The sequence below is a fragment of the Diabrotica virgifera genome, chromosome 7 (genome assembly GCF_917563875.1).
Source record: "Diabrotica virgifera virgifera chromosome 7, PGI_DIABVI_V3a".
In the NCBI taxonomy this organism is placed as follows: domain Eukaryota; kingdom Metazoa; phylum Arthropoda; class Insecta; order Coleoptera; family Chrysomelidae; genus Diabrotica; species Diabrotica virgifera.
The window spans coordinates 146,522,599-146,543,377 of NC_065449.1; the positions used below are offsets into that span (position 1 = coordinate 146,522,599).

The 20,779-nt window shown below is 30.6% G+C and overlaps 1 protein-coding gene across 3 annotated transcripts in view; it reads left to right on the plus strand.

The window, feature by feature from the left end:
- Positions 1–722: 722 nt before the first annotated feature.
- LOC126888279 (uncharacterized) overlaps positions 723–20,779 on the plus strand; it is a 49,701-nt gene continuing 29,644 nt past the window's right edge. The window contains exons 1-2 of one of the 3 annotated variants that reach the window (XM_050656392.1): positions 730–897; positions 18,398–18,621. In XM_050656392.1, the coding sequence (XP_050512349.1) occupies positions 787–897; positions 18,398–18,568 (282 nt within the window). In that variant the 5' untranslated portion in view covers positions 730–786 and the 3' untranslated portion in view covers positions 18,569–18,621. Of the gene's footprint in view, positions 898–18,397; positions 18,622–20,779 lie in introns of those variants that run through there. The other 2 variants (XM_050656393.1, XM_050656390.1) reach the window with 2 other exon arrangements.

Genomic DNA, 20,779 nt, shown 5'->3' on the forward strand with positions numbered 1-20,779 from the left:
AACAGCTACATTTATCTGGATTAAATATAGGCGACATAAAATCAAAAATAAAAACTATGCACACTCGATATTATTGTTGAGGTAGCAAAAATAAGGAAGTCAGAAAAGAGTGGAGCAGAAAGCGCTGATGTTTATAGTCTTAGTTTATTGTGGTTGAAAGAGGCAAACTCCCTGATTTTTTTCTAATTTTCGACCTTCTTCTAGTAATGCTTTACTTATTATATCCACGCCAGGACTATTCGCCATTTTGAAAAGACTGTGAAACGAATTCCGTCAGTGAAAATGTAAATTTTTCAATCTACACTTTCGCTATTCATCTGTCATCGGCAGTGTATATGTAAAGTGAATAAGTCTAAATTCGCCTTATGATCCGCATGGTGTGAAGAGGATTAAATAAGTATAAGGTCATAAGAAGAAGTAAATTATCAAATCCGATGCGTCGATGGTCCTAACTGAAGTGAACCATCGCCGAACCAACAAAATGCCGCAGAAGAACGCCAGAAACAAATAATTTCACATAACAGCCAATAAATCGGGAAAACAATGTACCATTTCAAAACAGTGGCCATGAAACCCTACACTTCTTGATTATCTTAGTACTTAATCAACTAATTGCCAAAAAGATATTTAGTAATATTTGGTAGTTATTGTTTATTTTAATTAATTTGAATAAAACAATACAACTCGTATTAATAAAGTACCACCTACTTACACATTAGCCAAATATAAAACCGGTTCTTAGAAATACCTAACAGTTATTCCATCGTTATTTCCATATTCTTCAACATGTTCCGATTTACGTTGTTTGTTTTAGCGATTATCGTAACTTTGAGCAATGCCTTTTATATACCATCTTACCTATACGATAGACCACAATACTTATTGCCTCCTCAGTTGGTAAGTTGATGTCCCTATATTTTGTATATTACAAATTAAATAAGCACATTTAAATTTTTTAAAGTTATCAGAATTTTCCTTGTCTCATTTTCGTGTATACAGAGTGAATTTTATGTATGGAACGCCTCAATTATCTCAGAAACAGTTTACATGATTTTTTTTAGAATTTGGTGGGTATTGGTCTTCTAATACGGCCATATTATAGTGGTGTGTACATTGTTGTCAGATCTTCCTTTTTTCTGGAAAGCTAATAAACTTTCTTATTTCAAATGGAACCTGTATATTTTTTGCGTTTTGAATTTTTTATGTAATATTGCCTATACCTAAACGCCGTAAATTCGGAGTTATTGCTACATTTATTGTAGCATATTGTATATTTGTGTACACAAAATAATAAATTATAAAAATCAATTTTTTCTAGGCTCGGGTAGACATTATTTTAGGTTCTTGTATTATTAAGAACAAAAAATGTTTCTTGTAATTTTTCCCTAAAGTTGATTCTTTTCGAGTTATAAACAATTTAAAACTGAAAAAAACCAAAAATGACGATTTTCAAGGCCAAAAAACTTAAACTAAAAACTAGTATTTTTGAATTAAGTATTTTCTATGGGAAATAAGCCACAATTTTACTAAAAAATTAATTTATTAACGTTTCGAAGCCCAAATCGGGTTTCGTTGTCAAAATACAAAATACTATTAAAATAAAAAAAAATGTTACTAAGTAAAAAAATTCTTCTAATAATGTATTTAATCTGACTCATTTATATTGGCAATTCAGACGTATATTATACATTTTAAAGTAGAAGACTTTAAAATGATATCGCCAATATTTATGAGTTGCGTTCCTGGGACGACTTTACTAAAAGATAGTTCATTCGATTACATGAAATCAATCCCAACTCAAGAATATCCGTCGCAAATGTTTTTGTATTTTTTTCGTATATTTTTTTCGTGGTGTTTTCTCATAGAAAATACTTAATTATAAAAATGCCACAAGGAAATAGCTTCAGAAGAACATTATTTTTGAAATCACGATATGTCTAAATTCAAATTCAAACCTTAATATAGTCAGGCTGATTCTTATAACCAATCCATAGGGTGTCAGACGGTACCGTGGTCGAAAAATTGTTTAAACAACTTCTTTTAAACAAAATCACATTTTTTTTATTTTAAACAATTTTTTTTTAGATAATTTAGGTGATTCTGAGCAAAAAAGGTCTCCTGTGATTTTTCCCTATAATTGATTTGTTGTAGAGTTATACGCGATTTAAAATTTGAAAAACGCGAAAATAGCCATTTTAAAGGCTTACTACCGCGGTTTAAAATTATTAACATGAAAATCAGGAAGTGACCAAATCAAAGATTTAAAGTCCCCCCTACAAGATCCTGAAAAAATTTGTGTCAATATTATATTACTAAGCGGTTATTTTTAATTATCAACAATGAGCGCTAAGAGCGTATTAGGCGGCCGACAATAATATTGTGAGTGCGAATGAAATGCACCATTCCGGCCGTCCAATTGTGAATCTCACTCGCACTCACATTGACGGCTGCCTCAATACGCTGTTAGCGCTCATTGTTGATAATTAAAAATAACTACTTAGTAATAAAATAATGACAAAAATTATTGATATAAATAATGACAAATATTATAATGACATAATAATAATTTTTAGGAGTTATTAAGCCTTGAAAATGGCCAGTATAGCATATTTCAAATTGTATATCGCGTATAACTCGATAAAAATCTATTTATATTATATTAATACAAATTATTTAATGTATGTAGTTTTATTAGTAGTATTATTTAAATATAGTTTTTCATTTTGTTCTGGATTGTTTGATATTTTATTATTAATTGACTGGATATTCAGTTTTTTACTTCATGTCTATGTCTATCAAGTTATATAATATAACCGCTTTTATTCTTCTGAATGCTTCATTACGGTAGCTTGGATTCCTAGAGTATTTCTAGAGTATATTTTATAGATTCAGATCGACCATGTAAGAGATTAGGTGAGGCCATCGTTTTCCAAAGTGTTGTCATTGTATTCAAGTCATCAAATAATATATTAGTTGCTTCAGTAAATACTTTTTTTTCGATTACTCCACCTTAGAAAAATTTCTTTGTTGTGGAAGTATCTGGTAAATATTAAAAGACCCGATTGCTGCAGCTGCTGATTGGTTGACTGGTCTAGATAATATGGATTACTCTCCCTTCAAATTACTTTTCAAATCTTGCAATTTTCGTCTTCTTAACTCTTTGGTGAAAAATAATTTTTATTTTTTTAAACCTACAGGTTTCGCGTTTTTATACTTACAGTGTAGTGCCACTGGATATCAACAAATTAGTTAAACTCACTTATTTTGGAACATATCAAACACAAATAATTCTTCTCCTAATCACTATTAAAATGATTCATTTTACGTTTTCTCACCGCACTAATTTTTATGCGTTTAAAATATTTTTTCTACAACCGTGTTAAAAATGCAATTTTTAGCACTCCATACGAGCGTTAAAAATGCTACTTTAAGGCACTAGTTCTTTAAAAAAGTTTTAAGGTAGGTACTGCAGTTCGTATTGTAGTGGAGTCACTGAAGGTGGATATGAGCTATTACCTCCGATTTCGCTGACCTCCATCGATTTGCATGAAAATTGGTGAGTGGTTAGAGGATATCTCAAGGAACAAAGATGACATGGTGCCAACTTGCGCTTTTACCTGAGGGTGGATGCCACCCCTTCTCGGGGGTGAAAATTATTTTATTGAAAATAACCCCATAATTCGATAGAGGGACAAATTCTAAGCAAAATTTGTTATATAAAGTTATTAAAATAAATCAAAACTTTTTGAGTTATTAAAGATCAAAGATTTTAATTTTTATTGAGAAATATGCATGTTTTTACCGATTTTTCATCAATAACTCAAAAACTATACGTTTTTACAAAAAAGCTATTATTATCAAAATTAAAGCTATTAAAAAAGAAAATAAACCCCTTGCTAGAAAAACCTTTTAATGTTAACTAGAAGTGAGTTAGAGGTAATTGAATATATATTTTTTTCGGCAGGTAAAAAACTCATAAGTATTCAAGCTGAAATAACGGGAAATGGATGCATTTTATAACATAAACTTATTAAACATTTGTCAAAGTACTTAAAATTATCTATCAAATGAGCTCCCGAAAATGTTGATAGCGTTAAAATTTATGCTCTAAAAATTTTTCAAAATTTATATTTTAAAATTTTTTCCAAAAAATGTTATTGTTTTTTTTTAATAACTCCGTTCGTGTTTACGATATCAGGTTCATCTAAAAACTGTTTGAAACTTAATTTCAAGTGCTATTTAAGCACGTTGAATCTAATCTTTTAAACCCCTTATTTTTTTAAAATAAAAGGTTAAATGGCCCCGTTTGCATGATTCCCATACCAAAATTTAAGATTTAAACGTTTCTATCTCGGTTATTTTTTACCCTATAGAAATAGTAAAACAGGTAAAATATTTGGTACAGAAAAACCTAAATTTCATTATATATAATTTTTTACGTATATTGAATATTTTTGAAGTTATTATCAAAATAATATGAGAATTAAAATAATTTTAAAAATTATGATTTTTTTAAAATTATATCTGTTTTCAAAAATATGCTTTCTAAACCGGTCAAAATTATCGAAAACATTACTTATGCTAATATAAAGAAGTTTTTGTAAGGATTAATATAAATTTTAATTTTTGTGGAAATAGCGTATGTTTCATTTTTCTTTTTCCTAAAAAATTCGAAATGGTTCTTTTATTTTCATCACAACTTGCTTAATTTTGACGCTATTACCTTGTTCTGAAGCTCATTTGACAGGTATTCCGAAGTACTTTTACAAATATTTAGCAGGAATATTTTATACATTGCATCGTTTTCCCGTTATTTAAGCTTGAATACTTAGATTTGAATACTCGTCGAAAAAAATACACATTCAATTGCCAATAACTCACTTTGAGTTAACATTAGTTTAGTTCTTTATATAAGGAATGTATTCAATTTTTTATTATCTTTAATTTCAGTAATAATAACTTTTTTGTAAAAGCTTATAGTTTTTGATTTATACGTGAAAAACCGATTTAAAGCATGCATTTTTTACGAAAAAATAACATCTTTGGTCTTTAATAACTCAAAAAGATTTATTTTAATAACTTTATATAACAAATTTTGCTTATAATTTGTCCCTCTATCGACTTATGGTATTATTTTTAATAAAATAATTTTCACCCCCGAGAGGAGGTGGCATCCACCCCCAGGGGAAAAGCGCAAATTGGCATCATATCACCTTTGTTCCTTGAGGTATCCTCTAATTACTCACCAATTTTCATGAAAATCGATGGAGGTTCAACGAAATCGGAGGTGAAAACCTTCAGTGACTGCACTATTGGCCGTATATGCAATTTTGATGTAATGTCAAAAAAATATAAAATTGGAATGTCAGTCAAGTTCAAGTAAAAGTTTTTGTAGATATTGTCCTATAATTATGTTTGTAGAAAAAATATTGTATGATATGCGTGTTAAAAAGTACATTTTTAAGGCACTCATGTGAATTGCAGAACTCGCTATCGCTCATTCTGCAAACTTTCACATGTGTGCCTTAAACGTGTACTTTTAACACTTATATCATAAATAACTATTACAGAGAACTTGTACTTATTTTAACAAAGATTGACATAACGCATAACGCTTCGTCGCCGTAGCTTATTATAATTTTATTTGAAACGAGAGAAAAATTTGTAATATTCGTTGAACGTCTTTGTCGCTTTGCCTCACGAGTCTGAAGTTTTTCGACCAGGCCTTGTTTAATTTTGAATTCTGTCGTGATCAACTGTTTGGATACTTCTGGTTTATAGTGATAAAGCATCCATTGTTTAAAAACTATTCATCTACAACTTGTTTGACCGAGTAGAAAATGCAAGGAAGTTGTAGATTCTTGATGAAAAAAAAAACGTGTTATGAAGCTATACCTATTATACATAGATAACAGGTAGGTGTACTTTTAGCGCGACATTATTAGCATATTTTTTATGAACTATGTATTATATTTGGTGGTTTGAATTATTTTACTTTTTGTTATTAGATGCACTTTGTTACGAGTTACATTAAGATAGTATACCATCATTCTCAGTATTAAACATTTTTGTATCCTGGATACAGGCCTATTTTTCTACAGGTTTTGGTAATTAATCTTTTTGTGATGATAAAAAGTTTTGTCTGTAATAGTCTAAGATACGATATAAGGACGATTTGCACCGATCTGTTTAATGGATAAAAATTATTGGATATATAATTTAGCATGTTAACAATTACAAAAATCAAGGGTGGCCCGATCTAATCTTGTTCTAACTATAATTAATTAATAATTAAAAGATGAAGTAGTTTTCAATCCTAATAGTAAATTATTAATATTGAAAATATTAAAAATATTACTAAAAGATTTTTAAATTGAAAACTTATTGGTACACTTTCCTGGTGACACCTCCAAGACTTCTACAATTTGCAAGTCAAATGGATGCTGCAGTGAAGACGAGAGGGAAGGAATTCTACACTATGCAATTCACATCCCTCGTCTGCAGCTGGTAAAGTTCCAACGGAAAAATGCACCTAGTTACTCTACGGAGTAATACGACTATAAAATAAAAAATAAAAATGTATACCATTTTTATTCAGTTGCAATGCGAAGGCAAAACAATCCCAGAACAGTGCCTACGTTCCTTCCGATGAAGGCTCCAATAAGAGCCGAAAATCGCGGTTCAAGGGACTGGACTGCACTCCGTATTCTAATTGAAAAGTGGGATTGTTTTGCCTTCGCATTGCAACTGAATAAAAATGGTATACATTTTTATTTTAATAATTAAAAAATTACATTTTTTTATGAATTTAAAAAAAGTTTTTTGACCCGTGCGGATATTATTTCAGATTTTTTAGGTTATTCTAAACAAAAAAGGTCTTTTGTAATTTTTCTCTAAAGTTGATCGTTTTCTAGTTATAAACAATTTAAAACTGAAAAAAGAACGAAAAATGACGATTTTTAATGCTCAAATCCATAAGTATAAAATATCGTCTTTGAAATTACGAAGTACCTAAATTCAAGTTCAAACCTTATTCTATCACTTCTTGATAAGTCTTTTGAGCTTATTTCATTCTGAAACATTGTTTTCTAGTTGTTAATGCCCGTCTCCCCATAAGAAACCCTCCTCATTAATAATTAAAAAAATAAATGAAGTAAAAGACAGACGTACCCTCAATCATTTAATTGTGTACTTCCGACGACCGGTTTCGCTCTCTATAGGTTGCAGAGCATCATCAGGTCAACGATTACGAGTCACTAAATGCTACAAATAAAAACCAGAGTTAGAACAATGTCTGGTTATAAAAGATGCTAAAGATCCATGGCTTGATCTCATGGATCTTTAGCATCTTTTATAACCAGACATTGTTCTAATTCTGGTTTTTATTTGTAGCATTTAGTGACTTGTAACCGTTGACCTGATGATGCTCTGCAATCTATAGAGAGCGAAACCGGTCGTCGGAAGTTACAATAAATGATTGAGAGTACGTCTGTCTTTTACTTCATTTAAAATGAACTCTCTCATGCAACCCATTCAACAATTAACAAAATATGATTTAGAATAAAACATACCTAAAATTATTATCGAGACCTGATAGAAAAAAGTTTGAACTTGGATTTTTGTACTTGACGATTACAATGATATTTTTTATTTGTGTTTTTGAGCCTTCGAACTTCTTCATCGTCATCTTTCGCTCTTTTTTCAGTTTTAAATTATATATAACTCGAAAACGATCAACCTTATAGAAAAATTACAAAAGTCCTTTTTGTTTAGAATGGTCCAAAAAATCTGATATAATATCTGTCCGTGTCGAAATTTGTTTTAAAAAAAAATATCATTTTTTAATTATTGATTAATTATAGTTAGAACAAAATTAGATCGGGCAACCCTTGTTTTTTGTAATTGTTAACATGCTAAATTACATATCCAATAATTTTTATCCATTAAACAGATCGGTGCAAATCGACCATATATCGGATCCTCTACTATAAATGGCTCATACAGATTATTTTTTCTGTTCTTGATATAACTTTAATTATTTTTTATTATTAATAAAATCAAATCTGAATTCGGATATTTTAATTGTTTCTGTCTATTGAACTAGCTCTGAATCATTGTTAGTAAGTATAAAAATATGCGTGGTAGAAAAATATTAGGTAAATACGGTATATTTGCCTGTTTGATCAGATGCGGACCCTCCGATCGTCAAATAAGATATTTGTAGAAAATATACCTAAATTACAGTTGAGTCCGCGAGTCTTTACCCGTGCGTCATCATTTAAAGCATACGAAATAAGTCGGAAATTTACTAAACACAACGGCAAATGGATATTATTCCGATCACGGGTTATTATAAAATTTGACGTTATCAAATAAATAGAATGTCAAATTTAAGTTTTGCTTAAAAATTTTGGTGCATAATTACAGCTACATTTGAAGTAGATTAATAAATTATTTTATTATCATTGATTAATAAATAAATAAACAATTAATAAAAAAATTCAATAACATATTTTCTTTTTGTTATTTTATTCACTTTGGCGGAACCTTAAACACAAGCATTCAACTGTGTCAACAATGAGGTTAGCTTTGTACGTTGTCAAAATTTATCGTTAAATAACATAAACTTATTGCAAAATTTCTAACTCCAATATAAAATTAGTTGTGAAAACAACTGTTTGTATACGCTGTGAGCTCGTACGTAGAGGGGATATTTACAACTTCGCGAGAGCCAGTAGTGGCAAGTCTGTAAACGTTTACCGGAAATTTGACATAAATGTCAAAGTGATTAATTTAAAATTCAAATTGAAAACATTAATTATAAAAAATATTAGTTGGTCCAAGCTGTGGTATATATTTTTACCTTAAATATACTTACGTTTTAAATACTGAATTTAAGTTTTTTTTACTGTTCCGCAATATGTAATTATAAATTATTCTAATAATCTTAGCGCCATCTACACGATAATTGTGGAAGTATCCGAAGTAAGAAATTCATATTTTATCAATAGAACGTCAAAATGATTAGAAAAATTAAAAAAAAAAATCGATTACAATTTAATTACTTTTTTGCGTTGTAAATATTAAGCGATAACAATTAAATAATAAATTTAAAAATTACCGGTGAAAGTTGAATTAGTAATCCGTTAGGAGCGCCACCAGCGAAGCTCAGAGCGTATACTATAAAAAACTTCAAAATGCAAAAATTCGACAAAATAACAGCAAAAAATTCAACAAACTGACAGCCACAAAAGTAAACAAAGCAAAACGTCAGAAATTGTACTTAAAATATGTGAAGACATCCCCAATCGTCTTTCTTTGTATCTATCTCTTTTCAATACACTGAGTCTAAATCGTTCATAAAAATAACATGTGTTTTTACTTAATAACAGGCGGCAGCTGGTTTGTCATTAATTTCATGCGTGCAAGAGAATGATGCTAAATAAAATGTATGTGTTTTATCTCACCAGGTATTAATGACGCACGGGTAAAGACTCGCGGACTCAATTGTACTTATACCTTCTATATTACTATCGCTTTGACGATTTCCCTTGATGCTTAATATAGTCTGTTTTTAAACCAAGAGAAGTAATTCAAATTTCCTGCGCCGTAAAGCTTGTTTGTAATTGGTCCAACCTCAGACAAGTTTACTGCTCCACTGTTATCAAGTTTTGACACTAATGACATGTATACAATTTTGACACTATTGGCATTTCATAGGTTAATTAAGTTATGTCAGCGATTTTTGTATTTTCTGCGTTATTACTTTAATTTTTAGATTTTTAGTCTGTTTTTATAGGTATAAAAACAGATGTGTCTAAAACTCTTTAGCGATGTATTAGTATAATAATAATATTTATGGATTACCGTCAACGGCCGATATGAGCAACCAAAAAAGAAGATATATTTGGTGATATTTCTAGTAACCTTCTTGGGTGTGAATCTGTCTTTTTAGTTTACTCCTCTTGGTTTAAAAACAAAGCTTAGTCTTATTATATAATAGCGGTATAATCAAAAAGAGTTTAAATTATTTTAGGATATTCGAATTTCTTTTAATTTGTGTTTTAAAGAAGGCACAAAATTGTAAACCTAAGCTAAGTTATGTAATCTATTCTTGTGTGTAGGTGACCATCCAGCCCTAATTATGATTTTTTCCAATGGCTTAATATCTGTACAATTTAGGGAGTTCTAGGAACATTTCATATATTTTTAATTACATTTTATCCCTAGATATGTGCCTATCTAGTCCGATCAGGGAACGCAAAATTTTACGAAAACCTCCAAAAAAATAAAGGAAGTATGAACATTTGGGAATAGGTAGCTGAAATTGTTTATTATTATATAAGAAAAAGTTTACAATTCTACATCCCCTCCATTTTACAAAAATTGGAAAATACGGGGTGAAAATTTTTTTCTCGGGGGTGAAAAAATATACGTTCAAAATAAGTCCGGAGTTGGACAAAATTGGACAATTCTAAGTAACTTTTGTTCTGTAGAGTTTTTTTTACTAAGTTAATACTTTTCGAGTTATTTGCTAGTGAATGTGTTCATTTTTAACCAAAAAAAAATGTTTTTGGACGGTTTTTCGGAGATAACTCCAAAAGAAATTATTTTAGCGAAAAAAATATTCTTAGTAAAAATATAGCGTATAAAAAATTGAAAAAAATAGTGTATGCGTGACGTCCACAGACCCAGTAGAAGCAGAGTTGCAGCTAATGAAATGTAGGTTGTTCTTCGTCATATTCCAAATCGAATATTTCAATGCGAAATAACCAAAAAACGGAGCACTTTTCGGGGAAAATTAATTCCAACTTTTTTAAAGTGTTTAAAAAAAGGTATATTTTTGTTTTAAAAAAAAACTTTTAACATATAAGTAAGTGAGTTGCGCTCAAAATATTGTTGGTCTCTTTTATTTTTTGGTGAAAAATGGCGAAAATCACCCCTTAATTAGCTTCTCAAATAAAATTAGTCGTTACTGCTTTACAAGTTACTTTACTTATGTATTGTTTATATTATCTATAAGTTTCATTGGTTCAAAGTGCTCAGTTTTGAAAAAAAGTGGGTTTAAAATAAAACAGTTTTTTAATTTAGAAAAAAATCTTTATTGTTTATGGAATTAACTTAAAAACAATTAGGAATACCAAAAATCTCAAAGAGTAATGAAATGTATGTCTTGCTTTTCTGAAAATTTTTGATTTTTTGTTTTCATATTAGACAAAAATTGGTTAGGCTATGGCTGTTCAAAATTTGCCTAAACTCGTGATTGGTTACTCGTTTAAGCCATAACTACAGCTTTTTCAAAACGAACCACTTTGAACCAATTAAACTTACAGATCGTATAAATAATACATAGACAAAATAACTTGTGAAGTGGTAATGTTAAAATTTATATGTGATGCTAATTAGGGGGTGAAATTCACGATTTATTTACCAAAAAATAAAAGGGACCAACAATATTTTGAGCGTAATTCACTTACTTTTAATATTACAAGTTTTTTTAAAAACAAAAGTAAACCTTTTTAAACACTTTAAAAAAGTTACAATGAATTTTCCCCTAAAACTGCTCCGTTTTCGGGTTATTTCACATTAAAATATTCGATTTGGAATTTGACGAAGAAGAACCTACTTTTCATTAGCTGCAACTCTGCTTCTACTATGTCTACAGACCTCGTGTATACACCATTTTTTTCAATTTTTTATGGGCTATATTTTTGCTAAGAAATTTTTTTTCGCTAAAATACTTACTTTTTGAGTTATCTCCGAAAAAGCGTCCAAAAACATGTTTTATTTTGTTAATCATGAACATATTGACTCGCAAATAACTCGAAAAGTATTAACCTAGTGAAAAAACTCTATAGAAGAAAGGTTGTTTAGAATTAGTCATTTTATCCAATACCGGTCTTATTTTGAATGTATTTTTTTCATCTTCGAGAGTGGGGGTATTCCCCTCCATTTTTTTTTAATGGAGGTGATGTAGAATTGTAAACTTTTTTTTATATAATAATAGACAATTTCAACTATCTATTCCCAAATTTTTATCCTTCCTTTATTTTTTGGGTCAGATTGTTCTTTGATCGGGCTAATCTTGTTATATGCTTGTATAATATTAATTTAAAATGTGATTTTCAGTACAATAAATTGTGGCTTAATCCCATACAAACACAATATTAAATAAGTAATGAAATAAAAGACGTTCTCAGAATCAATTTATTCACTCCGGACCACCGGTTTCGCTGTCTATAATTAGCACAGCATGATCAGGTGCCGGTAACAGTAAACTAAATGATGCCGGTAGTGACTGATAGTTTACTGATATCTTACTTAGTATGTACTCACACGTGCGACCCATTCAATATTACAATATTAAATGTAACACATATGCTTTTTTGTCCTTCATTAATATGTTTTTAATTTTTACCGGGTGTCCCAATAAGAATGGCTCTAGGCCATATCTCAGGAACCGTTTATAGTACAGCTTTGAGAAAAAATATTTATAACAAAATTTGCCGCAGGAAAAGCCTGGAAATTATTTTCATAATTGTAGGTCCACCGCTAGAGAGCGTAATTGAATATCATAAATTAAAAAATCAAAATTTTACAAAATTTACCTAATGAAAGGGCACTTGAAATCCAATCATCGTATTCTTCATAAAATTCTGCGCATATTTGATTTCACGTTTAAGTCTACCTTTGCAAATAAGAGGTGGGGGTGAGTGGGAACCTTCTTATGAAAAAATGGCTGTAAGTCCGGTTCTGCTAAATCGAATTTTGCATACTTGGTCTTTTTAAAAACAGCTCTTTTCCGTCAATGTAAGGGTCTTATTTTTGAAATAGCTTAATGAGTAATATGGAAGCTAGAAGGCGTTATTTAATTATTTTCAGAAATCTAGTTTTCTTTGGAAAATATTAAATACAAGGATGCAAGTGCCCTTTGAATAGGTAAATTTTTTAAAATTTTGATTTTTTAATTTTTGATATTCAATTACGCCCTCTAGCGGTGGACCTACAATTATGAAAATAATTTCCAGACTTTTCCCGAGGCAACTTTTGTTATAAATATATTTTTCTCAACGCTGTACTATAAACGGTTCCTGAGATATGGCCGAGAGACATTCTTTTTGGGACACCCGGTATATTTATTTCCCATTTATATAATTAGACTTCTAATGTGAGCCTTTTTACTAGTTTAACGTAGTCATCTACACTCCTGGTAAAAAAATCCGGACACTTGTATTGTGTATGTTTTATTTAATTTATATCACTATGTGGTTTTAATGGGGAGGAAGTAAGCATTAAGAATAAAAAATGTTTGCTTATAACAATAAGAACGGTTTTTTAACGTTTTTAAATAATGATCACGTAAAGATAGAAACAAAATTTTAACATTTGGCAAAAAAAATATATTTTATCTTATTTACTAACAACAGATTTTTTGCATTTTTATTGCATTGACGATGTTTCACGTTTATTTTGATAAACTCTGATATATACAACTATAAGAAGAATCCTGCATGAAAGTGTTTAACATTCTTATCCCTAAATTAACAGTAGCTCATCGAGCTAACAGGATGAGATTTACGAATGATCATAGACACTGAACTGTTCAGCAATGGAGTTTTATATTGATTTCAGACGAGTCTCGTTTTTGATTACAATCTCCAAACGGACACGAATGTGTATAGAGGAGACCCAGGGAACGACTAGGACCTTGCTCTATTTCACCTGGAACGCCGTCTGGAGGCGGAGGTGTTATGATATGGGCAGGCATTTCTTTCAAATGACGCTCTAACAGCAAACAGATACATAGGACAATATCTGGAGGTCAACTTATTTATGCAGTTTAATGCGCGTCCACATACTGCGTAAATCATCAAGGAATACCTAAATGTTGTCGAAATTATCCATAAGAACTGGACTGCCTGTAGTCCTGATATGAATCCATTAGAACATTTATGGAATATTTTAGGGAAAAAATTTTAAAAAGCAGCCATTGTCAGAAACCAATATTAAACACACGGCACATCTAATAGCCTTCTCTACTTACCAAAACTAGCAAATTAAAATTATCATTTAAGCAAAAAAATGCCAGTAACTTCAAAACGATGCCAAACGAACAGTTGTGCTGAAATATCCTAATTTTTAAAACTAATATACACTGTGGGCCGAAATAAAGGGGTACATTTTTAGTTGAAAGTAACTCTTTTAATTTTTGGGCTATTTAATTTCTTTTAGCAGGGCTAATTGCCTAACATATCCTTAACATAACTGCAGATTTGGAAGCAAAAATAACGTACAGGGTCGGACTTATAAAAAAACTTATGCAACGGTGCATTTGAGCTCGTTGCAAATGAGAACTGTCTTAAATAAAATTGAACTGGTATGCTCTTTTGGCAGGTTAACTATCCAGAAAACTTCAGCAAACAGGAAATTTTTTCAAAATTACCGGATTCGCAAAATATCTTTTTTTTATGTAAATATTGTTCACTACACACCTTCGCCATGAAATTTAAAAAAAAAAACCCAAATTTGTAAAATGTTATTTTTTACTTAAATTAGGAAATCTTATTCGAGTAATTTTCTAATATGTTCACCAGAACAAAACCCTCTTAGCACTAAATTACATCTTTTCTATCGTTTTGCTTATTATTAGCAGTAATTTTTGTTAAATGTCTTAAGAATTTCTCACACTCAAATATGTCAATTTTACTTAGTAAGCCCTGACAGCTTAGGTTGCCATGAAATTTGTTTGACATTTATAGTTAAATAAGTAAATTGGCCAGTTCATAATGCCACTTTTAAGCAAAGAGGACAGAATTTTAATTAAATATTACCGTGAAAAATATAATTATGGCGCAAGAAAAATTGTAAATGCATTTCCTGAGAACAATTGGCATATTGGAGCGATAGGAAAGTTCTTAAGACATTTAAGGGAAACCCATGGGACTATTAAACATGAAAGTGGAAGAGGAAGTGGAAAAACTGAAGAAAACATTGCTAGAGTAAGGGTTGTTTTAGGAAATTTGCAACCTGGCCAATCTGTTGGAATAAGGATAATCGCAAAAGAAACTAAGGATTTCCCGCACTAGGATCAGTTCGAAGAATCATGAAAGAAGATTGACATCTTAAAGTATTTAAAAAAGTTTAGTGTCAAAAACTTACTGCCAATGTAAGGGAAAAACGACTGGAAAGATTTAATTTGAGCTAAGAAGATTACGCTCTCTTGAAGACATTAGAAAAATATGGTTTTCAGATGAAAAAATATTTTATTTACGGCCCCCTAAAAATACCCAAAATAATAGGGTGTATTATGACGTACAATTTAAGAGAGAAATTCCTCTAGAACCTCTTTTAATTGAAAAAAGTCATTTCTCAAAAGGTGCCATAGTCTCTGTTGCAGTATCCATGTTGGGAAAATCTCGTCTGATTTTTTTGATGCCGGGGTAAAACATGTTATGATTACACTTTCCAACAGGATGGTGCTTCTTCGCACACTTCCCACAATACAAGGATATTCTTGAGTGAAAATTTCCCGGACTATATTGAGCCAGAGAAGTGACCACCTAATAGCCCAGAATTAAATCCGGTTGACTATTCAATTTGGGGAATTTTCGAACAAAATTTGTATGACGGAAAAAATGTTTTATTTACGGCCTCCTAAAAATACCTAAATTAATAGGGTGTATTCTGACGTACAATTTAAGAGAGAAATTCCTATAGAGCATCTTTTAATTGAATTGAATTGACAACAATTTGAAATCATCGAAGAGCTCAAAGAAAGAATGCAGTTTGTTTGGAACAATTTTGAACAGGGTATAATAAATGGGGCTCTCAATGTATGGCGCAGACGACTTCAAGAAGTGGTAAACAATAATGGTGGCCACATTCATAATATTTTAGTCTAAGTTTTAAAATTATTAACCTGCTTTCATACATGTGTTATTTGTTAAAATGTTATATTTTTCTAATTTAATAAAAAAATAATATTTTGCGAATACGGCAATTTTGAAAAATTTTCCTTTTACTGAAGTGTTTTGGATACTTAGCCTACCAAAAGAGCATATCAGTTCAATTTTAGCTAAGACGGTTTTCATTTGCAACGAGCTCAAATGCACCGTTACATAAGTTTTTTATAAGTCCGACCCTGTACGTAATTTTTGCTTCCAAATTTGCAGCCATGTTGAGGACATGTTGGGCTATTAGCCCTGCAAAAAGAAATTAAATTGCCCAAAATCAAAAAAGTTATTTTCAACTAAAAAATGTACTCCTTTATTTCGGCCCACAGGTATATAATAGAGTGAAAAAATTACGGATATGGCTATTATCAATTGAAAAATATAAGACAAAAACCATAGAGAGAATAAAATATAAAAATTTGAAAAAAAAAGTATTGGCTAGTTCCAATATTTTGTTTCCTAAATGACTCAATTGAAAATTAAATGATTAATAATAAATAATACACTCATGGACAAAAATATTGCATATTTTAAAATACTCATTGAAGTAAAATTTTTTATGCTGCAATCCTTAGTTTTCCCTCCTAGCGTCATAGCAATATGATTTCTTTTACAAATTCATGTTTTAAATCTGATATAGTCTAATGATGGCCAATATAATTTTTACATTATACCTATCTTATCAAGGTAAGTATTCAGCAATTTAGCGACATAAGGACGAGCGTTATCGTGCACTAGCATGAATATGTCATATCCAATGTGTCTGGCAAATAGCAAAACATGATTTTCTAAAATGTTTTTAATTTACGTGTTAGCTGGTATTCGCCCAATCATCTCCTTTAAAAGCAATATCTCTACATCGCATTATGCCGCCACCACCAAAACTAACCCTCTGTATGAGGTTAAAACTGGCACATCATTCGCCAACGTTTATTCCAAAAAAATTTTCAGAAATGCACTTTCTGAAAAACAAAAAGGTGAAACGTGAAGTCATCAATAATTTGCGATAGGCGGACGATACAGTACTCCTAGCTTCTAGTCAAGAAAATCTGCCAACATCTGCTACTTGATAGTGTCGTTGAGAGTTGTAGGATGGTAGGTCTAGATCTGAACATACGTTAAACCAAAATACTCGTAATAAGTAAACAGCAGAATACAAAACCGTCTATTATATAAATAATACCAAACTTGAGCGAGTTGATAAAATCGTTTACCTTGGACAGCAAATAAATTGTAATGCAGCAAGTCACGGCGAAATTAGATCTAGGATAGAGCAGGCCAGAGCCGCATTTAGACGGATGTCCAAGGTGTTATGTAACAGAGACCTAAAATTAGTATTGAGGATCTGTCTTCTTCGCTGCTACGTGATCTAGGTCTTACTTTACGGTGTCGAGTCCTGGACTGTTATTCAAATCGATCTAAATGGACTTTCGAAATGTGGTGCTATAGAAGAATTTTAAGTTTCTTGGGTGAAAAAGGTTTGAAACTCCACAATACTTGGGTGAAAAAGGTTTGAAACTCCACAATACTTGGGTGAAAAAGGTTTGAAACTCCACAGGCTCCACAATACTAGAACGTCTCAGCAAGACGACTGAGATTATGAAGCATCAAGCAGAGAAAGCTGAAGTATTTCGGACATGTAATGAGAAGTCCCAAATATAGGTTGCTGCAAAATATTCTGCAAGGAAAAATAGCAGGCAAACGCAGTCCAGGGCGAAAGAGAACCTCATGGTTAAAGAACTTGTGAGATTGGTATTGCGTTAATACAAGCATGCTACTTAGGGTGGCAGTGAATAAAATTAAGATAGCTATGACGATAATCCACCTTCTGAAAGACATGGCACACGAAGAAGAAGATTCGCCAACTCTTCTGTAGAAGAAGTTTTGTCAATATCGCTTCTATGATGGTGAACAGTATGTTAGTTGTAATCTCATACACAGCGTTAATTTTGGTAATGGCGGCATAGCGCTATAAAGGGGTTTTTCTTGGAAAGGACATACCAAACTTGTGGAGGGGATTAAGTGAATGAGAGCTAACATGTAAAAAGACATTGTAGAAGATCATGTTTTGACATTTGACAGCCATATTAAATATGACAGTTTCGTGTTAATGCACGATAAAGCACGTCTTTATTTTGATAAAAATAGTGAATAGTTACCTTGATGAGATTCACTTCAAAAATTATATTGGATACCCTATAACCCATATGAGATTTCTAATCGAGCATTTATGTGACACTTTAAGACATCGTATGTATTCGGAACAGAAATCATATTCCTATGACACTGCACATAGCTGCACAAAAAATTTTATTTCACATTATAATTTCAAAATATGCAATATTCTATCCATGAGAAACAGTTTTTTAAACGTTTTAAATGACAAAATAATGTTTTATTTGTTGGTAAATATTTTTGTAAATATTATCTTTCCTCATTTATAGAGAGATCTTTCTGCACAATTTAAAGGTGAAGCTGGAATTGAAGTTGATCCCACCAGGGTCAACATTGGACGTGTACATGGAACCATAGGTGGCCAAGGCAAAGGGCAAGGAGAAGGTTTTCTAATACTTGATACAAATAAGGCAGCGAGACCTTTTGATTCCGTATATTAAATTTGTAAATGTTATACCGGAGTATAGGAAATATATTGACTATTAAATTGTTATATTTATTTTTTTCATTTTGTTCCTTCAGCAACTTCCTTGAGCAATTTCATCAGAAGCACGTAAACATGTTTTAGCCTTTCATCTACTTGAATGTCATTATAGATCAACCAAATTAGTGAAAAATAAGAATTTTTTCGACATAAATGTAAAGATTGATTTGACTGTTGAAATCTATAGTATGAGATATTATAACAAGACTATCATCTAGGGATTCATCAACTTTTTAATAGAACAATATTGTTATATAAACAATCAAAACCTTATACATACTTAGTTTTTGGAAATTAAAAACGTGTTTATTTAGAGATTTGAGGTCAACAGACAACTTCTTCAGAAAAAAAAAGATACCTTAAATGGGACACTAAATGAAAATCGGTTAATAAACAAAATTGTTATTGCAAAACGGACGACCAAATCGTTTTTTTTTAATACATATTGCTAAAAGCAATTTTATTATTTATTGAAATTTGCTAAATGTACCTGAACTTGAGGATATTATCATATTTGAATAGTGTGCAAAAAATGGTTCAGATCTCTGGAATGGTTTTTGCAAAATTTGATTTGTTTATAAAATTTTTTGAAAAACGAGCTAACTTCTAACGCTTCGCTGGTCCAGATAATTTGACTAGATTGATTCAAATTTAAAAAAAAAATGAAAGATTTTGTGGCGTCCGTAAATGATTTTTTTTGTCATCGATGGTGGGTTTTATACACAAAATAAAATGAAATACACAATCTTTAATAAATGAAATGTTAAAGGCATGTATATATTTTGTAAAAAACTATACTAATGGGACGATTGTGTTTGATGGTTATTTAAATTTATGCACTAAATTCAATTGAAAGATTGCGCAGACAAAATATAAATTTAGGTGTAAAAGTACGATTCGGTTTTAATACTGTAATTACCCAAGCTTAAGATAAATTTTTAAATAGCGATAATAATAAAATCCGATTGATAGAGCTCATTTGCTTCAGAAATAATTCAAAAATAATTATAGCACGAAAGTCGGGCAAGATTAGGCAGTTTGTTTGATCGTTGAAACTAAAAATTTGTTAATAAAATTATTTTTTCATTTCAATTGTGGCTTATTTCTTATTCAAAATAGTTAGTTGTTGATGCTGGTATATCAAATATATGGAACATCAAATACTTGTTGGCGAAGGTATTGATTTACTTATTATTATAGGTAAAAATGATCAAAGCACAGAGAATACGACATTGGGGCACATCGAGGGAATTGGAAGTAAAAGAATGCCAAAAATGGTACTCTGACGAAGACCAATACAAAAGAGATGAAAAGGCAGGCCAAGGAAAAGATGGAAGGACAGTGTGTACGAAGACCTGAAGAAAAGTAACATTGAGAGATGGAAAGAACTAGCATTGTACAGAAGGGAGATGGAGGGAGTTGGTGAAGGATTGTATAAAAAGATTGAAAAGATTAAATAAAATTTATAAGACTAAAATAAAATGTAATCAGACATGTAAACATTTTAGCCCTAGACCTACAGGACCTCTTGATCTCAATAAATAAATATATATAAAAAGAAAGAAATTTAAAAAAATATTTTATATAAATCTCGCAACGAGAAGGAAGATGAAGTTTATATACAGTTATTGATGGTTTAAAGTATAAGAATTGAAAGGTATGATTGGATGTCTTCATGCTTGACTGACTGTGATCACTTCCGGCCTCTTTCAACAAGTAAAAAATAGATAATTATAAAAATAACTTACTGACAGGAAAAACCTGCAATTATTAACAAAATTACAGGACTATTACAAACTGTTTTATAATTTAATTTAATGCAATTTTCTACGCTTAATTTTTATATCGTCACTGTCACTATTATACAAATTGTATCAATTTCATGTTCAATTTCACTGGCATTATTACTTTCATAAATAACTTCATTTTTATCTTCACTATTCTTATCAAATCCACATTCATCGTCGCTGTTCTCATCAAACTCAGTTAAATACATGGTCTCTTACTCATCTGTTATATGGCTTTCTTCTTTATTAATAATTTCGTTGACATTATTATCGATTAAAAAGGATAAACATACATCCAAAATGTTTAAAACCAAGAAGGATTACGACAAGGAGATCCACTGTCAACAACTGCATTCAATCTGACATTGGAAGGAATAATC